The sequence below is a fragment of the Coenobita brevimanus genome, chromosome 14, assembly GCF_032717465.1.
Source record: "Coenobita brevimanus isolate Jiangsu-jjx chromosome 14, ASM3271746v2, whole genome shotgun sequence".
Lineage (NCBI taxonomy): Eukaryota > Metazoa > Arthropoda > Malacostraca > Decapoda > Coenobitidae > Coenobita > Coenobita brevimanus.
In genome coordinates, this window is record NC_136967.1 from 21,784,493 (window position 1) to 21,812,122 (window position 27,630).

Genomic DNA, 27,630 nt, shown 5'->3' on the forward strand with positions numbered 1-27,630 from the left:
GAAAATTTTTGTCTAAAAACTCAGTGTAATGGACGAAATTTCAAAAGGATGAGTTTTTTATTATTTTTGATGGTCGCTTTAAGTTTTGATTTGTTTAAGTACTTCTCATGATTTCGTTAATTAATAATTCTACCTAACCACACAAGATTTAGTATAAAGGAAAAGAAATAAAGATTAGGGCAGTAATGGTTATTGTTTAATAAAGTATCAGTTCGCGGTCCAAAGAAATTTAATGATAGCGCTTGAACATGTTGACCAATAGGAACTAGGCTTTTGGGGTTCCTAGGGGAGATGAGGGTTCTCATTGGTCCTGCCTCAAGTAATCTTATTCGACGGGAAATTCATGTAAACAGACATCCGCTATTTTAGGAGAGGGTGTAACCATCTGTGAGCTGTGTGGGCTGTAGGGGTAAAAAGTACTCCACTTTCAACAACACCTGTGCAGGATTTGCCGAGAAGGTGAGAAATTTGACGTATATACCATATATTTGTAGTATATCATATTAAGTGGGAGTAAGTAATTCATTCTTTGGACAGATGGGGAAAGAGTGCTGTACATTTCCTAGACAGATCTTCAGTAGGATATAAGCTTCGTACAAAGAGTACCATAGGCAGTACTGGACGGTTTATAGAGGAGTGAAATTAAATATATTTGGTAATTTCCTAATTTGATAAGTGTTTTGTTTTTGCATAATGTTAAAAGGTTTGAAAGTTTACATGTTTGACACAGCCACCTGTTTTGTGATAACTCATAGTTTATAGGCCCACCATTATTCACAGACCATGACACAGTGTTTTCATGTTGTTAATAATCTTGTTTGCTAAAAATTTGGAACAGACTCTTAGAAAATTTTCTGATGTACAGTTGTCCCAAGAAGTGATGGCAGAGTTTCAGATTGCTTTGGTCACTCTGCACTGCCATACATTCAGTGAAAACTTAGTGAATATAATGTACGGCAGAAATTCTGTGCCTTCATCACATCATAAAATATACCATGCCAAGAATCACATAAAGTGAATAACGTTTCGTTCGTTTTGTTTTGTTTTTAAAGGTTCCAACATGCTTGCATGCGTCGGCTTTGGTCACCTAATGGCAGCTCTCCATGCTGCATGATCTGTTACAGCCTCCCTAACGTGGGACAATAATATATTAGAATTTAACACAGATACCGGTACATATTCTGATTTGAATGTGTAATGTATTACTCCGCACATGGCATGCAGTATAGCCTACTGTTCCTGATGTGTTTGTTTCACAGGATTTCAAATACAGATACTCTATGTTTGAAGACCAGTTATAGAAAATTCTTGTGGCTGCAATACACTACCCCATTTTCAGATGCAATGGTGATGCTATAGCAACATAGATGCCACAACAATTAAGTAATTCTTAGTAATGATACCCTTCCTGCGGTAGCAGCAAGACCATTCAGCCTTTTATTCCTTAGCTTCCACTCACTTATGATAGTTATATTTAGTTACTTCATCCCCAGTTGATGCTAAATTATTTTCATTTGTAAGGGGGTACCGGTATGACAGATTTTACTCTTTTCTATTACACTAGTATAAGTGGCTGGGGAATGGCTGGGAGAAGGAGGGAGGTGAGATGACAGGAAGAAATCAGTAGGATGGAAGTTGTGGAAGCAATGAAGAAAGACAAAATGGGGAAGGCCCCAGGAATTGATGGAGTGTGTGGTGAAATGCTGAAGCATGGGAAAGAGATAGTAGTTGAATGGATGTGGAAGATGTGCAGATTGGCCTGGGAGAAAGGTAGAGTCCTGGAGGATTGGAAGTTAGGTATAACTATTCCCCTGTACAAAGGAAAAGGGGAAAAAGAAGTGTGTGATAATCGTAGGGGCATTTGTTTTCTTAGTGTAATAGGAAAATTATACAGTACCGTAGGATTCATATTGAGAGAGTTAGGGAAATAACAGAGGAATTAGTTGGAGAAGAACAGGGAGGCCTTAGGAAGGGAAGAGGTTGTGTAGATCAGATATTCATTCTTAGATCTTTAGTGGAAGGGTTTCTAGAGAAGGGAAAGAAGCTGTATGCAGCCTTCATGGATTTAGAGGAAGCATATGACAAGGTGGATAGATAAGGATTGTGGAAAGTATTAAGAATACATGGAGTAGATGGGAAGTTGTTGAATGCTGTGAAGAGTACAGGTATACCCGGTATATGAGGGTGCAAAGGCTGCAGTGCATGTGAATATTGAACTGAGTGAGTTGAAGGTTGGCTTGAAACAGGGATGTATCATGTCTCCATGGTTGTTCAATCTGTGTATGGATGGGGTTATAAAAGAGATACAAGGTAGGACAGTGGACATTGGAGTGGCCCTAATGAGAGAGGGCAGTGTTTGGAAACTCCCTGTACTGTTGTTTGCAGATGATACTGTGTTCTTAAGTGAAGGCGAAGGGAAGCTGCAAGGCTTGGTGGATGAGTTTGGGAGAGTGTGTAAGAAACAGAATCTAAAGGTGAATGTAGGGAAGAGTAAAGTTATGGTCTTCGAGAGAGGTGAAGTCAGTGAATGTACGGCGAGGTTAGATGATGAGGAAATGGAAAATGTGAGTATGTTTAAGTACTTGGATAGTGTAATGAGTAAGGATGGAAGTTTGGAGGGTGAAGTGCTTGAAAGGGTACAGCAGGGAAGAAAGATTGCTGGTTCCTTGAAAGCAGTGATAAAAAACAGGGAAGTGAGCATGGAAGTGAAAAAGTTATTATATGACAGTATTGTGATACCAACTCTAATGTATGGAAGTGAAGCTTGGACGTTGTTGGAGGGACACAAGTCAAGAGTGAGAGCTGTGGAAATGAATTACGGTATTTGAGATGGACATGTGGACTTACATGGAGAGACAGACTGACAAATGAGGATGTGAAGGAGCATTATGGTGTGGATGTGGATGTGATAGGAAGCGTTAGGAGAAACACATTGAGGTGGTTTTGCCATGAGGAGAGGATGGAGAGTGAGAAACTGATGAGGAGAGTGTATGTGAGTGAGGTGGAGGGGGAGAGAGGGAGGGGAAGGCCAAGGATGAGATAGAGGGATGGAGTGGAGAGGTATAAGAGAGAGGGGCGGGTGAGTTGGGAGCAGGGCAGCGAAATGGTGGGAGACAGGGTGATGAGGAGGCGATGTGTTTGTGGCCACCCCATATGGGATTAAGGCATCTGGCAATAGATAGATAGCTATTACACTAGGGAATAAAGATGACCAAAACATGAGCTAAAAACTCTTGCAATGCAAAAGCACATACTTTTTGCTCAACCTTTTAATTTGTAATATCATTCATTTTAACCCGTGGATTGATACACTGCAGTAACTGCGTGTTTTTGGGTAAAAGTTGTCTCCTTTCATGCATGTTAATCAAATCATTTAAAATAGCAAGCCTGCTAACTTATGCCGCCTTCCCGCTTTCTGTTGTCATCCATGGAGACAACAGAAACAGAAATAAATGACTTTAAATTATTTCCTAGTATTGTATTGGAAATTATTTTATATATAATAATGACTGATTTTAATTGTTTACTGAAACTTTCATGGTAGGTGGGAGTGCTCACCATCCACTCACTTGATGTAGTGCTACCTTTGGGTGTCTGCCCTTTCCTTTCCTCCATCCTTCTTTCCTTCCATCCTCCACTTTCTTTCCTTCATTCTTTCCTCTTCCCTCTGCCTACGAGTGACTTTATACTTCCTCTTCTGTCTTTCTTTCATTCATTCTTTCCTCTTCCTTCTGCTTGTTGGTGACTCTACACTGAATGGTAAGCCTAATGGTTTCCTGTACACCAGGAAATCATTTACTACGCTGGGTGTTAACCATATAGCCAAATTTTGGCACCTGGTGGTTTAGTGAGTAATTATGGCGCTCCAATTGGATTGAACCGGTGAAGGTTTATATCCAAGGGGTGATTGGGGTTTATTGCTCACTCAGGGATGAATGAAACTCGTCTGTCTCATCTTAAATGTCAGGACCAACTTTCCTAGCCCCGGTCTTCTACACTTCTCATGGGACAACGTAGGATTGGATGATGGATAGATGGATGGAAACTCTTTTTCTTTACAGTCTTATGCTACTGAAGAATTATTGCTTGTTACTATACTAGATTTCACCTCCGCAAATTATTCATGACTGTCCCTGAGCGATAGTTATGAAATTTCAGTGAGTTCCATTTAGGATTTCGTGTTATCGTAACTAATGCACTGCTTCCTGCAATTTTAAAGTAAACTGGTACCCTAGCATTTTCTTATTGTTTTCTGTAACAGCTTTACATAATGGGTTTCACCTTGTTAAGATATAGGGAAAAATGTGTGCATTAACGCTGACCGAAATATTCTGGATGCTCTGTCATCACTTCTTAGGCCAACTGTGTAAGGTGTAAAGTTCGTAACACTACCAGTACGGTACATTAATTCCTTATTATTGTAGATAGGCTTAAAGTTAGAGCAGCCCTTAAATAAACAAGTAGCAGTAACAAATATAGTCCATTTTATCCAGTTGTCCTACAAGTACTGTACTGTATTGATATTTCTGTGGAATTAGGATTTATCCAAATTCACAGTGATCTGTTAAACAGTACCTGTAATACTGTACTGTTAAATCAAACTGGCTGTTATTTGTTATTGCTGCTTGATCCTTTTCAGTAGAAATATGATACTGGTGAGCCACTTTCATCTGTACTGTATTCATTGAGGTAACACATATGGTAGTACAATTTACTTTGCACTGAAAGCAAACTGCAAGGAAATGCAGTTAATGTTTGGTGCTGTTACAAAGATTATTTTTGAACTATGTTGATATAATGTGCTGTTGCTCGGTCTGTCTGTTGCCCTTATAGTGGCTATGGTATATATATGGTACATCCCTCATCTTCACTACCCTCCGACAGAAGCATGTTGGACTGTAGAAAAGGGATGTTACGTCCCTCATCTTCCCTGCCCTCTGACAGATGCATGTTGAACTGTAGAAAAAGGGCAGTTTCAGTGTGTGGTCCAGTGGGTTCTTATACCAGATGAGTCAAGGGTTGCAGCTGCCTGGACTGTATCTGAAGATTGTGTCAGTATACTTTTAACTTTTTTTTTTTTTTTTAATGAATACAGCACTGATGATGGACAAATGCTGTGTGTGGGATTATCAAGTGAAAATAATATTAAATATAAATAAATATTGCATAAAATACTGTATTAAAGGAACATTTTGTTCAGATAATCCTGATATTAAGCAGCATCACTGTTATAATCGTATAGTATAGTATAGTATAATGGGGACCGCTTTCTGTTGTCAGTATTCCAAGCTACTTGGCTGTTCAGCAGATTACTTGCTGAAAGCTCTTTGCCAGAATAAGGATTAGGTGACACTTAGCATTTTGTGTAAAGCACTGGGCCTAGCAGTGTGCTTGGATCTGGGAAATACTGTATATGGTTCATGATATACTGTACCGTATACTGTACAGTACTGTACAGGACTTTCCACCTTGCCTCCAATCACATATCATGTTATAGCCATAGGTATTGTAATTTGCTGGACAGAGATTACTCTGGGAAATAGACTGATGTAAGAATCAAGTTGGTGACTAAGGTGGCACGTGGCATGTTCTGCTATACAGGCATACCCCACTATACGATACCCTGCCATAGTGAAGTAAAAAATTTAAGACCCTTCCTCGCCTATCGATGGCCAGTCCCTAGTTATCCGATTTTTTTTTTTTCAATGGTTCCTTTTTTAACTGATTTTGATGATATTTTAGACAAATTTTGTGTTTTGGTTGATTTATAAACTGTTTCTAGACTTAGATTAATGTGTTCTAGTTATAGGTGGGTGAACAGTGTCATTTTGGGGTACAGTTTACTAAGTTTGATATTTTTCCAGACATATATTTGATGATTTTCATATATTACTGTATTTTTGGGTTTAGGTGAGTTATAAACTGCTTTTAGGCATAGTTTAGCTTGTTTTAAAGCTATTTGGGTTTTATGAACTAGAAACTTGTTTTTGGACTCATTTAGGTGGGTTTTGGGCTTGGTTGGGGGGTATCCCAAGGCTCTCCAATGCATCCCTGTACTGTACTTTTTATGTTAAAACGTCCCTGAGTAACGATACCCTAGCGCAACATTGAGTTTTCCCAGACTCATCCCATCGTTATATTGAGGACGCCCTGTACGTGTCCTCTGTAGCTACAGACTGGCTAACCTTCAGCATACATGGCAATTTATTGTGGTGGAGGATAATAAAAATGGGAACTGTTGTAGTAGGGTTGCCATATCTCAACATTAAAAAAAGAGGATGTTCCTGTAGACATCCTGCCCCCACCCAGCACACACTTTGGCACTATGTAACCTTGAAACAGCTGTGATAATTAATTTTGTTTATTTTCATAACATTAATAAAAATGTGCACTGTGACTGTAGAAAATGTCTAGCGTATTTTCCAACTTTGGTCTGTTTGTTACAAATTTTTAATTAAATGTTACTTTCCAAGTTTGAATGACCTTAGTCTTGGCTTTGACAGGGGTACGCATGGCTTATCAGTCGATGAAAACTGAACGAGATACCCTTTCTCTCATTACAATTTTTTATTTATTTATTAATTTTTTTAAGGAAATGATGGAAGCGGAAATTTTAGACTTTGAAGAATTTTAAAAATTCCTTTTTGGATGAAGATTTTGAGGCCTACGTGGAGGACATGTCCAGGAAAATATGGACAAATGGCAACCCTAGGTGATAGATAAGGAAAACCACTGATTCTGTGGCCTAGTTTTAAGTATATGCCACCCTTGTCCACAGTTGGTTTGGGTGGATAAATTTCAGTCCATGTATGGGGAAGGATTTTTTATGTTTTTTATTTTATTTATTTATTTTTTTTATACATGCCAGTAGCTACTAGGAACTTTCTGGTTTGTTTGAATCATGAACAGTTGTCATTTCTCAAGCAGCTGCTGTGGTTGTTTGTCCAGAAACTATCATTCTCTATATTTCAAGAATGAAGGTCACTCTCAAAGAAAATATAAAAATATTCTTCAGAAAATTTTTTTTTCGGGTCAGAATTAACCAAGGACTGTAATACTGTACCTTAGTGCCAGATAGCTAATGACCAGAAGTTTTCCATTTCTTAGTGACTTTTGAGAGGAAATTGTGATTTTCAGTACAAATATTTTCTTTGAAAATTTAGGAGGCATTAAAGTTTAGCCTGTTTTAACCTTCCTCAGGTACACGTGGGTCTGACAGACACGAACGGTTTTTTCGATGATATAGTTCATTAATTTACAGATGCCTGGGATCCCTGCCCTTCTCAATAGCTTCCTAACTTTTTATGCCCATAGAGGGGTGTAGGGGGGTTACTTTCATGTCCCTCTATGTTTTTACAATACTGTATATCACTCAGAATTGTGTGTCGGATCTATGAGACCCAGGTGTACCTGAGGAGGGGGGAGAATTTTGCATTATGAGTTTGGAAGTTGATTTCATGTTGTGTGGGATCCACTATGCCCATAATGAAGGTCCTCCCTTAAGGTGTGACCCAAGTGCTAGGCTGATAGTGTTCTTTGTTTTTGTGCATGGTGAAAAAAAAAAAAAAAAAAAAAAAAAAAAAAAAGCTTTTAGTATGGCATTTTTTTCATAATTTTAAAAAAATATGTGGAGTTCAAGGAATTAAAACTTATTCACATAGTTTTGTAACTGATAAGATCTAATACTGTACATTGTAGGATATTCAGGAATTCATTATATAAAACATGTGTGATACTAGAGCATTTTTTAAAAGCTGGGTCTGACAGATCCAGGTGTACCTAAGTTGTAGGCAAAACTGTAGGTCTACCTGAGGAGGGTTAAATAGGTTATACCATATGTATAACAGAATAGTTGATGACAGTTGGAAGTCAACATCCCCACAGATCTGGGATTGAGACTCTCACGTAATTATGGACTTTGTGACTATTTTGTCATTGAAGTACATTGAGCTGTGACATCCATTTTGTTTCTGACTGCCTGGACTATGGCTACTTTTTTTTCCCCCTCCAGTTCTGTATACCCCCTCTTAGTGTACTGCCATCTGTAACTATGCACTGTAACACTACTGTATTTGCTTCTCTGTGACATTGTACAAATGGTGTATGCTCATGCATTTTTAAATACTATACTGTACAGAACTGTATCAGTATCTATCAGACAAGCCATTTTTCAATCTCATATGCAGTCTAACATCATGCACAAATCTCAGTTGGTCATTCATACACAAATCACTGTCATATGTTCAGTGAAAACAGGTAAACTGACTGCACTGAAAATCAAGTGTTTTGCTCAGAGACACAAAAATAATCAGTAATCACTGTTATCATTTGTGTAGTCATAATTAGTTTATAATCAAGTAAGATAATCATAATCCAGTCAGGAAAATTTTTTCAGCTCTGTAATCATAATCAAATTGTTATCAGATTTTAAAGAAGTGAGGTAATTATATGCAGATCATAATCTGAATTTTTCTGTCTGTCAACTGTTGCCAGATGCCTTAATCCCTTAAGGGATGGCCACAAACAAATCGCCTCCATGTCACCCTCTCCCCTGCCATTTCACCACCCTCCTTCCAGCTCACACCCCCCTCTCTCATATACCTTGCCTCTCCATTCCTCCATCTCATCCTCAGCCTCCACCCCATTCACATATACTCTCTTCGTTTGCCTCTGACTCTCCATTCTTTCCACATGGCCAGACCGCCTCAAAATTTATTTCTCCTAATGCTTTCTGTTACATCGACATCACAACGTTTCTTCACTTTCTCATTTGTCAGTCTGTCTCTCCATGTAACTCTACATGCTCCTCTCAGATGACGTATTTCCACTGCACTCACTCTTGACTTGTGTCCTTCCAACAAGGTCCCAGCTTTGCTTCTATATGTTGCAGTTGGTACTGTATGACAGTACTATCATGCAGCGACTTCTTTACTTCCATCCTCACTTCTCTGTTTCTTATCACATATTTCAAAGAACCAGCAACCTTTCTCCCCTGTTGTACACTTTCAAGCACTTCATCCTCCAAACATCCATCCTTACACTTCACCCTACCCAAGTACAGTACTTAAAGGCACTCACATTTTCCATTTCCTCATCATCCAGCCGCACTGTACATTCCAGGACTTCATATTTCTTGAAGACCATAACATTACTGTTCCCTGCATTCACCTTTAGAGTCTGTTTCATGTACATTCTCCCAGACTCATTCACCAAGCCTTGCAGTTCACCTTCTTTGTCACATAACAATACAGTATCATCTGCAAACAACAGTACAAGAAGTTTTCAAATGCTCCCTTCTCTTATTAGGGCTGCTGCAGCATATACTGTCCCACCTATTATCTCTTTTATAACCCTATCCATATACAGATTGAACAGCCATGGAGACATGACACATCCCTGTTCTAATCCAGTATTCATATAGAAAAATTCACAATTCACAATCCTCATGCACTGCAGCCTTAGCACCCTGATACCTACTCTTCACGGCATTCAGCAGCTTCTCACGTACCCCATGTATTCTTAATATTTTCCACATCCCTTGTCTATCCACTCAGTCATATGCTTTCTCCAAATCCTTGAAGGCTGCACACAACTTCATTCCCTTTCCTAGAAACTTTTTGACTAAAGACTGAGGACGGTTATGGAGTTGTCTGTTTTTGGTTGGAGTCGAAGTCATTAAAATTCCCTCAATTCTGACTCTGAGCTTTTTGGTTCTGAAATGGTATCAGTCCTATTTTTGTTAATAGCTTATTTGGTTTATTTTTCAGCCATGTATAGCCTAACAGTTTATTTGTTATTATACAAGCGCTATAAGTAGAGAATTTAAAACAAGGATTTAAGAATTACATCTATCAAAAGTCATGCATATTATTCATTTATTTCCATCATGTCCATGTGCCATATTATTAATACAATAAATAATTAAAATGGAGGTGGAGTTGGAGTTGGAATCATACTTGTAAAATTTCTGAAGTTGGAGTTGGGATTTTTTTTTTTTTTTTTTTTTTTTGAATAACAGAGGAAGGAAAAACAAATTAATAAAAAAAAAATAATAGTCCATACACCAGATTACTGGTGTCCTCTGTTCATAAAATATCTGTAACTGTTAGACTTGAACAGCTGTAGGTTGAAGATTGGAGGGAAACAACTCTGGGGAAGCAAGTTCCAAAGAGATTCAGTACAAGGAATGAAAGAATTCTGATAACTAGAAGTTCTGCAATATGACTGAGTGACATTCCAGTCATGAGTGCTACCAGATGCCCGTATAGCATGAGGGAAAGCATGGAGAGGTGGCACCAAGGACACAACTTTGTCTGAGCATTTGCCATAAAAATATCCATAAAATAATGCAAGGGAGGCAACATTCCTTCTAACTTGTAGGGGAGGTAGTTTATTTTTAATGGCAGGGTTGATAATAATTCTAACAGCCTTGGTCTGAATTTTGTCTAGTTGTTTTATTGCAACCTCTCCACATCCATTCCACAAGGGTGAGCAATAGTCAAGCTGAGAGCCCACATGACTCTTATAAATTATAGCTAGCTGCTCGTCAGTGAAGAAGTTGCGGACTCTGTGCATTAATCCAAGTTTCTTTGAGGCGGTTTTAGCAAGTGATCTAACATGAGAGGTCCAGCTGAGGGCATTGTTAAGTGAGATGCCGAGAATTTCAATACTTTTGGAGATGGGAACATTAGTAGTACTGAAGGTAATATACGAATCTGGCAATATCTGTCTATTAGTAAATTGTATATATTTAGTTTTACTAGCATTGAATGAGACAAGGTTGTTTTGTCCCCATTCACTGTTTGTAGATAGGTCTTATTTTATGGAGGTGGCTGTCCTGAGTTGAGAGGTAGAGATATTAGACTTTGTAAATGGGTGTCTAAGTGTGAATGAACTATGTAGTGTTGAGTTATCTGCATATGGGTGAATGGGATTGTGGGTGACAGATAAGAGATCATTAATATGAACCAGGAACAGAGTTGGCACCAGAACTGATCCCTGCGGCACGCCACCGTTAATTGAGTGGAAATTGGAATATACATCATCTTTTATTTTCCTGTCACTGAGATATGAGGAGATCAAAGGAACAAAAGACGTTAGTCCATAGCAAGGGAGTTTGGACAGCAGGGAATGGTGCCATACTCTATCGAATTCTTTAGAAATATCAATGCATGAGAGTCTCAATGTAGGTTAATTGATTGATGGATGGTATGAGTTAGGAGATTGAGTTTGTCAGTGGTGGATCTTTCGTGGCAAAAATCATATTGTCTATCACTAATTAAGTTGTTGAATTCAAGATGTTTAACTGTGTGCTTATTAAATAAAGTTTCAAATATCTTACCAAGAGGAGATGTGACTGCTATTGGTCTGTAATCAGAGGGGTCAGAGGAACTTCGTTTCTTCGGAATTGGGTGGATATTGGCTTCTTTCCATGAATTTGGGAATGAAGAAGTGCGTAAGCAAAATCTGAATAATTTAGCTAGAACAGAGGCAAGTTCAGGGGAACACTTTTTCAAAACAATTGGCGGAATTCCATCTGGGCCTGGAGCATTATTGGTAGGTAAATTGTCTAGGATGGATTTTACATATCTTGTCTGTATTTTAAGTGGAGCAGTTTCGGGAGAGTCAAGTTCTAGTACTGGGACGTTCTTTTTTTTTTTTTCTTTTTTTTTAATACGAGGAAGAAGGAACCAAAGGCCATGAGCCCGCAATAACAGTTCCCTCCAAGAGGAAAAACAAAATACAATAGAAAGCCAAATTCCAGATGCCTGAGCACACTGTTTTTGAAAGACTGGAGATCATAGGCAGCAGGAAATACAGACAGAGGGAGACAGTCCCAGAGTTGACCTGTTGCATAAATGAAGGATTGGGAGTAACGGTTAACTCTTGCATTAGAGAGTTGGACAGAAAAGGGATGAGAGTTTGCTGCTAGACGGGTGCTATGCGCCTGTCGTAGAGGTGGAGGAATGCATGCAGACAGTTCAGAGGAGCAGTGACCATTAAAGTAGCGATAGAAAAGAGATAAAGATGCAACAGTGTGGTGAAGAGACAGAGGTTGAAGGGAGTCAGTAAGAGGAGGAGAGTTAATGAGACGAAAAGCCTTTGACTCCACCCTATTGAGAAGAGCTGTATGTGGGGAGCCTCCCCACACATGAGAGTTGTACTCCACACAGGGGCAGATAAAACCTCTGTATAGAGTCAACAATTGAGCAGGGGTAAAGAAAGAACGGAGTCGGCTTAGCACACCTAATCTCTTGGAAGCGGATTTTACGAGAGATGTAATATGATCTTTCCAAGATAAATCCCGAGTAAATGCCCAAGCATGTTCAAGGATGATGCAGGATTAAGCTGAATATTATTAAACATTAGTGGGTATACCTCTGGAAGATTTTGTCAGGTTGATACATCCACTCACTTGATTTAGTGCTGCCTACTTCTTCCTTAGCCTTTATCATTCTTTTTCTGTGCCTGCCCTCCTCAATTCCTATTTCTCCCATCTTTTCTGTCACTTCTTCTTACTTTTCTTTCCTTTTCAGGTGGCATTACATTGAGTGCAAGCCAAATGGTTTCCTGTAAGCCAAGAAACCATTTACAACGCAGGGTGGTAACTATATAACCAAACCATACGTGCTCCCTACATGTCAACAAGTGGGTTGGTGGAGGGTTAGTGCCCCTCCCCATAAAACAAATACTGTTACTCAAAGTCAAATGGCCACTCCTTATGGGATTATGGCATCTGGCAATAGATAGATAGATAGGTGTAAGAACTGAGTCTTAGATGCATTAAAAGCAACCAGATTATTTTTATCCCAGTCAGAGATACGAACCAAGTCAGACATTAGGTGTGCCATAGCCTCATCCCTTGTTAGTTTAAGTAACTGCTGAGATGGGCGTTGCGGGAACCGAATGGAAAGGTGAAGGGTGGATTCATCAGCGTATGAGTGGATAGGGTTAGATGTACAGCTTAGAAGGTCATTGATGAATAAAAGGAAGAGAGTTGGTGATAGGACAGAACCCTGAGGAACACCACTATTGATAGATCTAGGAGAAGAACGATGGCCATCTACAACAGCGGCTATAGAACAACCAGAAAGGAAGCTAGCGATGAAGGCACAGATAGGATAGAAACCGTAAGAGGGCAGTTTGGAAATTAAAGATTTATGCCAGACTCAATCAAAAGCCTTTGAGATGTCAAGTGCAATGGCAAAGCATCCGCCAAAGTCCCGAAAGGAGGATGACCAGGAGTCTGAAAGGTAGGTGGGAAGATCGCCAGTGAAGCGTCCCTGACAGAACCCATACTGACGATCAGAAAGAAGGTTGTGATAGGAAAGATGCCTTAAAATTTCTCTATTGAGAATTGACTCAAAAACTTTTGAAATACAGGACGTTAAAGCAATTGGACGATAGTTGGAGGGTTGAGAGTGGTCACCCTTCTTTGGGACTGGCTGAATGAGAGCAAACTTCCAGCAAGAAGGAATGGTACAAGTTGACAGACAAAGGCAAAAGAGTTTGCCTAGACAGGGTGTAAGCTCAGAAGCACAGTTCTTGAGAACAACAGGAGGGACTCCATCAGGCCCATATGCCTTGTTAGTATTGAGGCCAGTGATGGCAGAAAATACATCAGCTGAAGAAATTTTAATGTCAGCCTTGAGGAAGTCAGAGGGGGGAAGTGATGGAGGAACAGCACCGAAATCATCCAAGGTGGAATTGGAGGAGAAAGTCTGTGCGAAGAGATCTGCTTTATCAGTAGAAGAAATAGCTACAGAACCATCAGAGTAGAAACAGAGGAGGGAAGGATGATGAGGTAAAGTTGTTAGAAAGGTTTTTGGCAAGGTACCAGAAGGAGCGGGAAGAATTCGAGTTGGAGAGTTGAGAGCATTTAGTATGGATAAAATTATTTTTAGCAAAGCGAAGAACAGACTTAGCACGATTCCGGGCAGAAATGTAAAGATGATGTGATTCAGGGGTGGGTTGGCTCTGGTACCTTTTGTAGACCCTCTCCTTGTTGTGGACAACATTAGAAAAAGCACGATTAAACCAAGGTTTTCTTGCGTTAGACAAAGGATACGAGAAAGGAACGTATGCTTCCATGCCCGAGAGAATAACCTCAGTAATGCGCAAGGGACACTCAGATGGCTCCCGGCCATGGAAGCAATACAGTAGTGCACCAACTTTCGCTACAGCAGGATTCGCGGAATCCACTTTCGCGGCATGCACCAAATAATCCCTAACTTCCACTTTTGCTTGAAAAACGATTTTCGCGCACAAATTTTGGGTTTGGGACAATATTTTGAACTTTGAATTTCCTGCACCGCCCGCCCGCAACCCACCGCCATCTTGAATGACGTCATGTCAACACTCTGTCCACTCATTCCCGCCATTGTGTACAAGCGTGCTAGCTCCATTGTGTTGGATTCTCACGGTTCAATGGCCTCTACTATACCTGGTAGTGTGGGGAAAGGGCCTGGTGGTGTGGGGGGAGAGCCTGGTGGTGTGGGGGGAGGGCCGGGAGGCAGTGGTGGTGATAAAAAGTGGCCGGGACTTTCAAAGTCGGGAGGAAAGGCCAAGGCCAAGGCCATAGAGGAGCTTAACCTGGATGAAGATTTCGATGGATTTGTTCAAGAGAACCTAGCACAAAGGGAAATTCAGCACAGAGTGGAAGTGTTGCATCAAGTTGCATCTGAGGAGGCAGAGAGAGAGAGTGGTAGCGAGGCAGCAAGAGGTGGCGCCAGTACGTCTGGCGTGGCTAAATAAGCCCGCCACGCGCCTCGGATACTTACCCCCAACATCCATTAAACACCTCAACCTGGTCTCTGTGGTATGTTTCTCCTCATATAATATGTACTGTACAGTTTTTATTGTTTGTATCTCACAATGCAATGTACAATAGTGATTTGATGTACTGTATTGCAAGTGAAAATGAAAATCTGATGTTACTTTAGGATAACCGGGAACCAATTAGCCTTTTTGCCATGAAGACAATGCCCCAACTTTCGCTAATTCCACTTTCGCGCATTATTTTTGGACCCAATTAGGCGCGAAAATTGGTGCTCCACTGTAATCATCCCAGGGAAAATCAAAGAAGTGCTGCATGAGGGCCTCCCAATCTGCGGCTCCAAAATGCCACAGACAACTTTTCCCTGGAGGGTCCACAGGCCGTAACGGAGTGATAGGACAGGTTAAGGTGATAAGGTTGTGATCGGAGGAGCCCAACGGAGAGAAAAGATTAACAGTGTAAGCAGAAGGATTAATTGTAAGGAAGAGGTCAAGTATGTTGGAGCTCTCTCCAAGGCGGTCAGGGATACGGGTAGGGTGCTGTTCAAGCTGCTCTAGGTCATTAAGGATAGAAAAGATGTAGGCTTGTTCACCAGGTGGATCAGTGAAAGGAGAGGAGAGCCAAAGGTGGTGGTGAACATTGAAATCTCCTAGAATGGAGATTTCAGAGAAAGGAGAAATGGATAGAATGTGTTCCATCGTAGAAGTAAGATAGTTGAAGAATTTTTTATAGTAAATAGAATTAGGGGATAAGTAAACAACACAGATATATTTAGTCAGAGAATGACAGGATAGCCGAAGCCTGAGTGTAGAGAATTCTGAAGAATTGAGTTCAGGAACACGAGAGCATGATAAGTCGTTGCGTATATATACACAACAGCCACCATTGGCTTTGAAATGAGTATAGAGAAAATAGGAGGATACAGAAAAGGGTTTACTGTCAGTTGCCTCAGACAGCTGAGTCTCAGTCAGAAAGAGAAGGTGAGGTGTAGAGGAGGAGAGGTGGTGCTCAACAGAGCGAAAGTTAGAGGAAAGGCCACGAATGTTGCAGAAATGAAGAAGAAGTGAGTCTGACAGTGGTTCCAGGCAGCTCAAGTCACCGGGAGAGGGGCGGAAGGTGGGGGCATTTATGGTTCCCCACCCCTGGGGACTCTGAGGCTGAGTGTTGAGATGCCATGATTATTTTTATTTTGAATTTTGGAAAAGGAAGTGTAGTGTGTACTGTGCATGTAGTTTGGTGTAGATAGTTAGAGAAATTTGTATTGGAGAGCATGCTGGCCTACTCTCTGTGTAACTGAGACACTGAAAAAGTTCAGCAAAGGGGGATGGTCAGGAACTAGTCCTGAAGGCTGATGAAACGGGAGCTCCAGCACTCCCTGTCATCAGCTTTCCATCCACCTTGGGAGTACTACCCTGCTTGACTAGTGCTACAGTCTACTCCTCATGGTATCGTCTGTGGCTGGTATCGTCTATGGTAGAGTTTGTGGAAAATGTACTGGCAAAATTATCTGTTTTCGCTTGTGGGTCATTTGTAATGTTGCCATCTGAAGATTTTAGTGGGGGAATGGATGATGATTTGTTAAAGTTATTATTGAAAGAATTAAGAGTTGACCAGAATATTCTATTGTCATTAGGGTTGTTAAGTAGTTATGGTGCTTGATTTTGAAGAAAGTTTGATTTAGCTCGATTTATTACAGCTTTTGCATGATTTTAGCAATTTTAAATTGAGAGAGTGATTCAGATGTTTTTGATTTTAAGTAAGAGTTATATGCTTATGGCTTTTGGCCTCCACAACCCTGAGACTAAGGATGAATATCTGATCTACACAGCCTCTTCCCATCCTGAAACCTCCCTGTTCTTCGCCAACTAATTCCTCTGTTACTTCCCATACTTTGTCAATAAGTATCCTACCATATACTTTTCCTTTTACACTAAGATGACAGATGCGCCTGTGAATACCACTCACCTCTTTTTTCCCTTTTCATTTGTACAGAGGAGTAATTATACCTGACTTCCAATCCTTCGGGACACTACCTTCCACCCAGGCCAATCTGCACATCTGCCATATCCATAATACTACTCTCTCTCCCCTATGCTTCATCATTTCACCATACACTTCATCAGTTCCCAGGGCTTTCCTCATTTTGACCCTCATCATTGTTTCCACTTCTTCCATCTTACTGATCTCTACCTCCCTTTTCACTTACCGGTGCTTCCATCTTCCAGCCATTCCCCAGCCACTTATACTTGCATTATTTTCATTTTCTGTGTTTAACAGTTCCTTAAAGTTTTCTGTCTATCAGCTCACTGTTTCTTCCTTTTCCACTATCAGTCCACCATTTTTTTCTTTCACATCCCCACTACCTTCTTTATCATCCTGTTTAACTCTCTTTGCCTCCTTCCAGAACATTTTTTTTACATTCCCTCCACTTTACACTCAAATTCCTTCAAAATTCCTCATCCACTCTCGTCTTATTCTCTCTTACTAATCTTTTCACCTCTCTCTTTACATATAACTCTCTCTCTCTTCTGTCTCTCAACTTCCTCCATGCCTTTGCTTGCCATTCACTCACTATATGCTTTCTTCTTTTATGCCTCAGCTGAATTTTTCAAGAGATCATATTCAAGTCAAAATCATCCTTATAATGAACCCTAAGTCTGGTAACAGTACACTTTCATACAGTTATACTCAACAGATACTCTCCTGAAATACTCTATGCTCTGCTTGCAATTAAAAAATTACATGAATTTTAGAGGCGCATAGTTCACTGCTTTTGCTGAAGATCCATCCCACCCATGGAACTTTATGCTGGCCACATAATTCCTCATCCCCACAAAAAGGAAATTATTGTACTGTACCTCCTCCTCCATTCAGCGGTTAATTACAAACAAATACCTAAACACATAGCCATGACAACCATCCAGAACATCTTGCTGAAGAGCATCCTTCATGTATCATTTTTGTTTTTGAAGGCTCTAACATGCTTGCATGCGTCAGCCTTGGTCACCTAATGACGGCTGTCCATGCTGCATGATCTACTGCAGCCTCCCTGTTCAGTCCCTTAACCCTAAGGTCACACGTAATGACCTCGTCCCACGTCTTTCTCAGTCTACCCCTCACAACCCCACCCCCAATATTAACACTTCTCACCTTCTGCACCTAATTATCATCCCTCATCCTCACCACATCCCCAAACCATCTCAATCTACCTCTCCTCATCACAGTACCAATACACTCCAGTCTCATCCTACCTCTCAACTCTTCCATCGTAAACCCAACCCCCCCCAGGCCTTACACGCAGGGACGCACTGCACATCCACCTAATCATTGTCATTTCTGTACGTCTGAGCCTGTGAATATCCTCCTCCTTTACCGGCCAGGTATCACTACCATACAGCATTTCACTCCTAGCACATGCTGCATACAAAGACCCCATAGCACGTAGGGGGAGTCCTCTCCGTGTCAGGAGAGGCAACAGCTCCCTGAACTTCTTCCAACTACTTCTCACCCTAGCAACAGAGCTAGCTCCAGCACCATCTTCAGCACACAACATGTCTCCCAAATAACAAAACTCTTCCACACACTCAAGAGACTCACCAGCAAGTTCAATCCATTCATGTGTGACAATCTCCACCTGCTCTCCCCGACATGCTGCACACGTAAAATCAGCATTATCTCGCAGTCTACCTCTGATACCACTACATCTCTTGTGCACCCATTTATCGCAAACACTACACAAGATGTAATTACTTCCCACGCTCTTGTGGCAAACTGCACATGGCCACTTTTCCTCATCTCTTACAGTACGGCCACCAACCCTAGATATCATCACTTTTGTTTTATCTGCATTTACCCTTAAGCCCTTATGCCCCATACCTCTCTCCACTTCCTAAATCTTTCCTCCGCCTCCCTTTCGTTCTCTGCAATCAACACCAGATCATCAGCATATAACATCTCCCACGGGAGTCTGTTTCTGAAGTCCCGTGAGAGGGCTTCAAGTACAATGATAAACAACAAGGGGCTCAAAACTGATCCCTGATGCACACCAACATTCAGGGAAAACTCATCACTCAAATCTCCATTCACTCTTACCTGGGTGTGAGCACCCACATACATGGCCATAACCACCCTAACCAGCCACTCCTTCAAGCCAAGCTTTCTCATTGCCCACTTCACCACCTCTCTAGGGACTCTGTCAATGGCCTTTTCCAAATCAACAAAATCAAAATACAGATCCCTTCTCTTCCCAATATATTTTTCCTGAAGCTGTCGAACAATGAATATGGCATCAGTGGTTCCCCTGCCTGGCATAAACCCAAACTGCATCTCATCAATATTCACTCTTTCTGCAATCATACCTTTTAGAACTCTCTCCATTACCTTCATTATCTGATCTAAGAGCTTTTTACCTCTATAATTTCCTCTTTCCAGGGCATCACCCTTCCCTTTATACACATTTACAATTACACTCTTCAACTAATCATCTGGGACAACACAGTCATATATGATCATATTTATCAGGTCAGTCCCTAACCTCACCCCTATATCTCCTGAGGCCTTCAACATTTTGGCAGTCAACCCCGACACACCTGCTGCCTTCCCCACCTGCATCCTGCCTATTGCCCCACTCACAGTAGCAGCATCAATCAGTGGCCAAGGGCCAAACACTGGATCTGCTGGCTCCAAACCTTCCCTGTCCCAGTCAAACACCTCATTCAACAACTGGTTATAATGCTCTCTCCATGCATCTTTAATATACCCACTGTTCACCACTACCCTTCCTTCATCATTCTTCACACACTGCTCACATATAATATCCTGATTATCCCACTTCTTCTGATTTACCACCTTAAATACTGTATCATATTTTTCTTTCTCCATTATTCAGGTTATCAAGTAAAAGTCTCTGTGACTTAAACTTTGCCCTGTATATCTCTCTTGTAGCCCTATGCTTGGCAGCCAAGTATTCCTCCTTGTTACCGCCCTTCTTCCATTCCTGGAAAAGCCTTCTTTTCTCCTTAACTGCAGCTTCTACACCCTCATCCCACCACCAAGTTACTTTATATCTTGGTGGGCCTCTAGTCCAACTGCATATTACATTAGTAACTCTCTAGAGGTTGTTCTTGAGGGCTTTGTACTGTCCATTAACGCCTCTGTCTATGGCTTTCTATTCAGCCACCACTCTCCTCGTCTCACTATAGAAGTCATCCCTTACTACTTGGTTTTCCAGCTTCCATATTTTCCTCCTGAGTACATAAGTCCTCTTTTTCATCACTCATTCCTTAAGCACCATATCACAAATCAATAGTTTGTGCTGCTGCACACATTCCTCACTTCCTATAACTTTAACATCTCTCACTAACCTCCTATCAGCCCTCCTAACCAGAAAATAATCTATCTGACTGCTGTTTCCCCCAGACTCATACGTAATTAACCTACTCTCTCTTTTCCTAAAATGTATGTTGCACACAATCATCTTCGTTGCCTCCCCAACTCAAGTATCCTTTCCCCTTCCGCATTCCTTATACCATACGCACATCCCCCATGTACTCCATAACCGTGAGCTGCTTCACCTACATGACCATTTAAGTCCCCTCCCAAAGCCACACTCTCATCATCCCACATACCATCTACTACATGTATTAAGTCATCCCAAAATCTATCTTTCTCTACTTCATCCAAGCCTGCCTGTGGAGCATATGCTGATACAATTGCAATTATCATTCCACCAACCAGAATTTTCACAACCAATATCCTATCGCTTACTCGCAGAACATTCATGACATATTCCACCCATACCTCCGTGACCATCACACCAACACCCCCATATCCGTCCGTCCCCCCCTGCCAAAACAACTTATAATAACAATCCTTCCCAACAATCTTTCTGGCTGATCCACCCTTGTACCGGACTTCCTGCAAACATGCTGCATCCACCCACCTTCTACTGAATGCCTCATCGACTTCTCCCGCTCTTCCCCTCAAACGTCCCACATTCCATGAACCCATCCTCATTCCCCTGGGTGATTTACTGTCATCAGGCTTGCTTTGAAACTTATTTTTAGTCATAGTCAGTAACTACCCTACCCATACAAGTAGATGCGTGAGTATAGCTAGTCAGACTGTAATGCAGCCATCACCCTCCCCTGCATCAGCACCAGTGCAAATACAACACACAGACAATCCTCTAAGCCACCCATACCACTGTATGCTTTTTCACATGATCACATCATGCACCTTGCTGTCACAACACAGATGAACCTTCAACATAACTTCAGCAAGAGATATATGAGAGTGCTTGTTTGAAGTGGCCATATCCCTGTGGGTCACATGGTTATGTCCAGATGAGCCTAGGACCACATGAGCAACACCTCTGTGGCCTAGTAATTCCTTGCTTACCTTTGTCAAACTCCATGTTCTTTTAGCTACATACTGTACTGTATTAGCAGTGATTATGCACAAATACTTTAGGCTGTGATGTCTGCAGGTGAACAGATTTTGCTCACTTTGTCAGTCATTCTCTCATGAATGCTGTGCAAGATTTTACATGCAGTTATTATTTTGTTGACAGTGGTGGAACTTTTTGATACTGTCGTGAATGTTAAGTCTCAACAGGGCATACATGATCTGTGCTTTCTTCCCTTTCACTTCACCCAGTTTTTTATACCATTACTACAGGTATGATTTATGTTCATAGCACTGGATAATAATTGATGAATTTTGTACAAAATATGCAGCCTCCTCACATGATCTTCCTGGAATATACTGCAGTTGCCCGCATTTTCGCTTCTGTTCACCAGTATAGGATGATTAGGATACCTAGCTATACTGTATTGCATTTTTGTAGCCAACTATTTGATCATCTGGTTTTATAATTAAATATTTTGTAGAATCATGTCAGTACATCAAACCACACCAGTGCCCAAAGCATGAATAGGTTTATGTGCACAGATAAACAGGTTCTTACTTATGTATCATCATTTTCATTTTAGTGGTTACTCAACAAGTAACTACCCAGACAAAGAGCTAAGCTATGTTGAAAATTAATATTAATTAGGAGGAAGCTTGGATCATGACATTTGTCATTAAGTCAGTAGACTAATGCATTTTGAAAATTTTCTGAAGTATGCTGACAGGAAGCTTAAATTAACTTCACTGAAGTCATATATCAATATATCAACCAGTTTGTGCCCACAATAATACTGTACAGCAGACAATAGTAACAGCTCAAAAACTCATAACAAGAACATTTGTGAGGATACAGCAAGCAAGCTAACATGTTCTATGTATTGCAGCTTTTATTTGTAGAATAGTTAGTTTGCTGTATGATAGCCATTCATTCTCTACTTCACTACCTTATGTATGACTGTCATTTGCATACCGGTACATTGCTTTATCATGTGATGTTGGAGTGACACTTCCTGAGCTATTTCCAGAGGTAATGTTTGCTGACTGGTGACTAAAATAACACCATCTTCCAAGTTACTTGTGTTTTTTAATGACATGACAACTGATCGAGCAACTCAACTGCCAGTTAAATATCCTTGCTTGTCGAGTTGTGTGGTGAAATTGCTATTGTGATGCTACATTTATGCCCATTATACTGGGGGTAGGGGGGTTTTTCAAGAATACTCCCCCAGTATCCCTGTTTGTCGTAAAAGGCGACTAAAAGGGTTGGCGGAGGGTTAGTGCCCCTCCCCGGAAAACAACTAACTAAAAAAACAAACGAGAAGCCTCGGACAAGGACTGACCAAACGATGACGACCCAGGACCGGACAAAGGACTTGGTAATGTGTACATGGAATGTAAGAGGAGCAAATGATGAGGTGAAAGAGAGAGAGATTGTCCAGGTGCTTGAGGGTGCGAAAGTGGATGTATGTGGAATAACTGAAACAAAATGGCGAGGAGAAAGTGTGAGAGACTGGGAGTATGGATGGGGTATATGTGCAGGAGTAGGTGAGAATGAGAGGGCAAAGGAAGGAGTATGTATAGTTGTGAGTAAAAGATGGAAGAAGAGCATAAGACAGTATGGATCAGTTGGGTCAAGGATTGTGTGGGTAAAGTTGAAAGTTGGAATACAAATGTGGGCGATTGTGTGTGTGTATGCGCCAACACAAGATCGTGCTAGAAGAGTGAGAGAAGAGTTCTGGACAAATGTAGAAGTGTGCATAGAAAAGTTTGGAAGGAATGAGAGAGTGTTTTTGATCGGTGATATGAATGGTAAAGTTGGGAATGTGAAGGTGGATGGAATAGTTGGTGAGTGGGGTGTGCCTGCTGAGATAGATGAGAATGGCAGTGCGTTAGTGGACATTTGTGCTGGGAGGAGGTTGGTGATAGCCAATACCCTCTTCAGGCATAAAATGATCAACAGGTATACATGGCGAGTGATGAGAAGGGTGGGTGGTGAACTGAATGAAAGGAAGGCAATGATTGATTATGTGTGTGTGTGGATGAAAGGATGCGAAGATGTGTAATGGATGCAAGAGCTTATAGAGGTTGGGGGAGTGGACTTTCTGACCACTACTTGGTGGTGGCCAGAATTAGTATTCAAGTAAGATGGAGGAATAGAAGAAGGGAAAGACAAGAGGAAGGAGTAGTTGTAAGGAGAGTGGAAAGGTTACAAGAGGATGAGAAAAAGGCAGAGTATAAGAGAGATGTGGAGGAACGATTGGGCAAATATGAATTGGAGCAGATGGGAGACGTGGAAGGTGTGTGTAGGATATTTACAGAAGAAATATGTGCAGCATGTAATGTGGTGTGTGGAAGGAAGAGAAGACAGAGGGGGATGCAAGGAACAGCGTGGTGGACTGAAGAGGTGAGACAGGCTGTGGCACAAAAGAAGAAAGCATACAATGAATGGATGAGAAATAGGGGCGTGGAAGAAGTTGAGAGGCGGAAGAGAGAGTTATATGTAGAAAGAAAGAGAGAGGTGAAAAGATTAGTACGAGAGAGTAAGAAGAGAGTGGATGAGGAATTTGGAAGGAATTTGAGTGTAAAGTGGAGGGACTGTAAGAAAATGTTCTGGAAAGAGGTGAAAAGAGTAAGACAGGGTGGAAGTGAAGTAGCAGGGGAGTGAAAGATAAAAATGGTAGATTACTAGTGGAGAAGGGAGAAAAAGTGAGCAGATGGAGAGAACATTTTAAGGAATTGTTGAACATAGAGGATGGAAGTAATGCGAGTATAAGTGGCTGGGGAATGGCTGGGAGAAGGAGGGAGGTGAGAAGACAGGAAGAAATCAGTAGGATAGAAGTTGTGGAAACAATGAAGAAAGTTAAATCGGGGAAAGCCCCAGGAATTGATGAAGTGTGTGGTGAAATGCTGAAGCATGGGGGAGAGATAGTAGTAGAATGGATGTGGAAGATGTGCAGATTGGCCTGGGAGGAAGGTAGAGTCCCGGATGATTGGAAGTCAGGTATAATAATTCCCTTGTACAAAGGAAAAGGAGAAAAAGAAGTGTGTGGTAATCATAGGGGCATTTGTCTTCTTAGTATAATAGGAAAAGTGTATGGTAGGATACTTATTGACAGAGTTAGAGAAAGAACAGAGAAATTAGTTGGAGAAGAACAGGGGGGCTTTAGGAAGGGAAGAGGTTGTGTAGATCAGATATTCATTCTTAGATCTTTAGTGGAAAAGTTTCTAGAGAAGGGACAGAAGTTGTATGCGGCTTTCATGGATTTGGAGAAAGCATGTGAGAGGGTGGATAGACTAGGATTGTGGAAAGTGTTAAGAATATATGGAGTAAATGGGAGGTTGTTGAATGCTGTGAAGAGTATGTACGATGGTGCGAAGACTGCAGTGCATGTGGATGGTGAACTAAGTGAATTTTTCTCTTTGAAAGTTGGGTTGAAACAGGGATGTGTCATGTCTCCATGGTTGTTCAATCTGTACATGGATGGGGTAATAAAAGAGGTACAAGGTAGGGTAGTGGATGTTGGAGTGGCCCTGGTGAGAGAGGATAGTGTTTTGGAAACTCCATGTACTGTTGTTTGCAGATGATACTGTGGTGTTGAGTGAAGACGAAGGGGAGCTGCAAGGCTTGGTGGATGAGTTTGGGAGAGTGTGTAAGAAACGGAATCTAAAGGTGAATGTAGGGAAGAGTAAAATGATGGTCTTTGGGAGAAGTGAAGTCAGTGAATGTACAGTGAGGTTGGATGGTGAAGAATTGGAAAATGTGAGTACGTTTAAGTACTTGGGTAGTGTGATGAGTTAGGATGGAGGTTTGGAGGGTGAAGTGCTTGAAAGGGTACAGCAGGGAAGAAAGGTTGCTGGTTCTTTGAAAGCAGTGTTAAGAAACAGGGAAGTGAGCATGGAAGTGAAAAAGTTACTACATGACGGTATTATGATACCAACTCTAACGTATGGAAGTGAAGCTTGGACGTTGTTGGAAGGACACAAATCGAGAGTGAGAGCAGTGGAAATGAGTTATTTAAGAGGAGCCTGTGAAGTCACATGGAGAGACAGGCTGATGAATGAGGATGTAAAGGAGCGTTATGGTGTGGATGTGGATGTGATAGGGAGCATTATGAGGAACACACTGAGGTGGTTTGGCCTTGTGGAGAGGATGGAGGGTGAAAGACTGACGAAGAGAGTGTATGTGAGTGAGGTGGAGGGGGGAAGAGGGAGGGGGAGGCCGAAGATGAGATGGAGGGATGGGGTGGAGAGGTATATGAGAGAGGGGGGTGTGAGTTGGGAGCAGGGCAGTGAAATGGCGGGGGACAGGGCGACTTGGAGGCGATTTGTTTGTGGCCACCCCAAACGGGATTGAGGCGTCTGGCAATAGATAGATAGATAGATACTGTAAGAGTTGCTGTAGTGAGTGTTCTTGACCTTTTTTTTTTGGGGGGGGGGAAGTCATTCATTAAATCATTTTGCCTTACAGCAGTTTTCCTTCATATGTCCTCATGAATATGGGGGTCATGTGTATTTTTACTACAACAAGGAAAATATGGTACCACTCGCCACACCTACAGCAAGTGCAGTGCTTTAGTATCCAGTGACACTTGTATACAGTAGTGTTTTACTATAGCAACATGATTCACCTATTTCAATCTTTGTCTATCATTTCATGTTACTCCAGTATCTGAATGCATCCTATATGAATATTCCTTTGAAGCTGGTACCCATATAGCCTATAAATACTCATATGCTGCCACCACTTCTATCCCCGAGGGTCCACCAGATGTAGCAAAAGATTCAGTTTAGTTGTTCAGATTTTTAAGAAGTATTATGCAGTAGCTATTGGATTTTAATTATTACAGGCACCTTTCAATATTCCTCCCAGTTAATCTGCTTAAGTGGGAGTTCCATCAAAAGAGTGTGTTGTACAGTACAGTACCAGTACAGTACAGTACCAGTAGCTATGGTCCCTCTATTTTATGAAGAGCGTTTGAGCATTGTCCCTCTTGGGGAGTCCCCGTCCCACAATGTTGCCATACTTTGTACTGGGCAACTTAATTGGATTAGAATAAAGGCACTAATGACAACCCTCCCTCCCAGCACACCACTCTCCTCTCTCTCTCTCTCTCTCTCTCTGCATATAAAAATTAAATTTTTTATAAATTTATTTCTATAAAAAGTCTATACACTTTTATGAATTTTTAGAATTTGAGGAAAAGCCTCCAGACTGACTGTCTGTCTGTCTTGTTGCGCTCTTATTCATTCCCTTTCTCCATGACCTTTCCCCCTACTCTGTTTCTGTCTGTCTGTCTGTCTGTCTGTCTGTCTGTCTCTCTCTCTCTCTCTCTCTCTCTCTCTAACATTGTTTTTTATTATGACTATGATTTTCTCCTTAAAGTGTGATGTTTATTTGTGGTTTATAACAGCTTTTGAGGGATCAATTATAGGTCCTCTGTTTGCCTTCTCTTCTAAAAAATACTTATTTACGTTGTAAATAGTTCTTTTTCTCTACTGTGGAGCACACGAGAGCGAGTAGCAGGAGTAAGAGCATCCATCTCAGGTGGCGGCCAGAGTGGAAATGACCTGGATTAACACGGCCACTCTACACTTACAAGTGTGGCAACGTTGGAAAGCAACTTTGCCAAGTGATGTGGTATTTATAAAAAGTAATTGTTATTAAAAGAAAAAAAGAGGCATTTATAACACTATATAGCCTTATTAAAGAACTAAATATATATATACTGTAAATAAACTTCATTTAGAAGTAGTAAATAGCTGAAATGAGACAGAGAGGTGTACACGTTTGGCAGAGAGGCGGCCTAGGAAACTCCCAAAAGGGACAACGCTCTTCATAAAATAGATGGACCATAGCTATGGAAATTTATTGTACAAGTAGGCCTGGCTATGTGTGATCTTTTCACTTCACTTTGTAGTTATAACTCATGTAGATATATGAACTTTTTTTTATTTTTATAGGCACATTTTGCCACAGCCCGTGCCATATACTGTATTTGGTATTCTCTTTATACCAGTAGCTATTTATAAAATCAGTTATGTGACAGTTTGCACAATGAAACTGTACAACACTGTTTCCCAGCAGTTCTCAGTGTTTAATGTGCTGCAGTAGATTTCTCATGTGCTGCAATATATTGTCTACCAAACCTTTAATGCAGATGTACTGAATTTGTCATGTACTACACTGTTGACTTTTTATTATCACTAATACTTCGTTTATTCCAGGGTTGTTTGTAGATTACCTTGGAAAGATGCCGGGGTAAGTCGGTGTTAGTTAAAAATTTTGTTGCACTAATGGAAGCTAATTGCTAGTGTGGGTTATTTTGTTCCTTTGGTCTGAGTATTTTGGTAATTTCACGTCTGTGAGCCATAAGTTCATAAACTGTATCTTCTCAGTGATGCAGAATTCAAAACAGTAGGTAGCTGTCCTTAGTGTTCAGTAG

The 27,630-nt window shown here is 41.0% G+C and overlaps 1 protein-coding gene across 2 annotated transcripts in view; it reads left to right on the top strand.

Moving 5' to 3' along the window:
- Positions 1-403: 403 nt before the first annotated feature.
- Positions 404-27,630, top strand: part of stck (LIM zinc finger domain containing stck) — a 171,656-nt gene continuing 144,429 nt past the window's right edge. Inside the window, exons 1-2 of one of the 2 annotated variants that reach the window (XM_080264794.1) lie at positions 404-459; positions 27,413-27,446. In XM_080264794.1, the coding sequence (XP_080120920.1) occupies positions 27,439-27,446 (8 nt within the window). In that variant the 5' untranslated portion in view covers positions 404-459; positions 27,413-27,438. The remainder of the gene's footprint in view (positions 460-27,412; positions 27,447-27,630) is intronic. The other variant, XM_080264791.1, reaches the window with a different exon arrangement.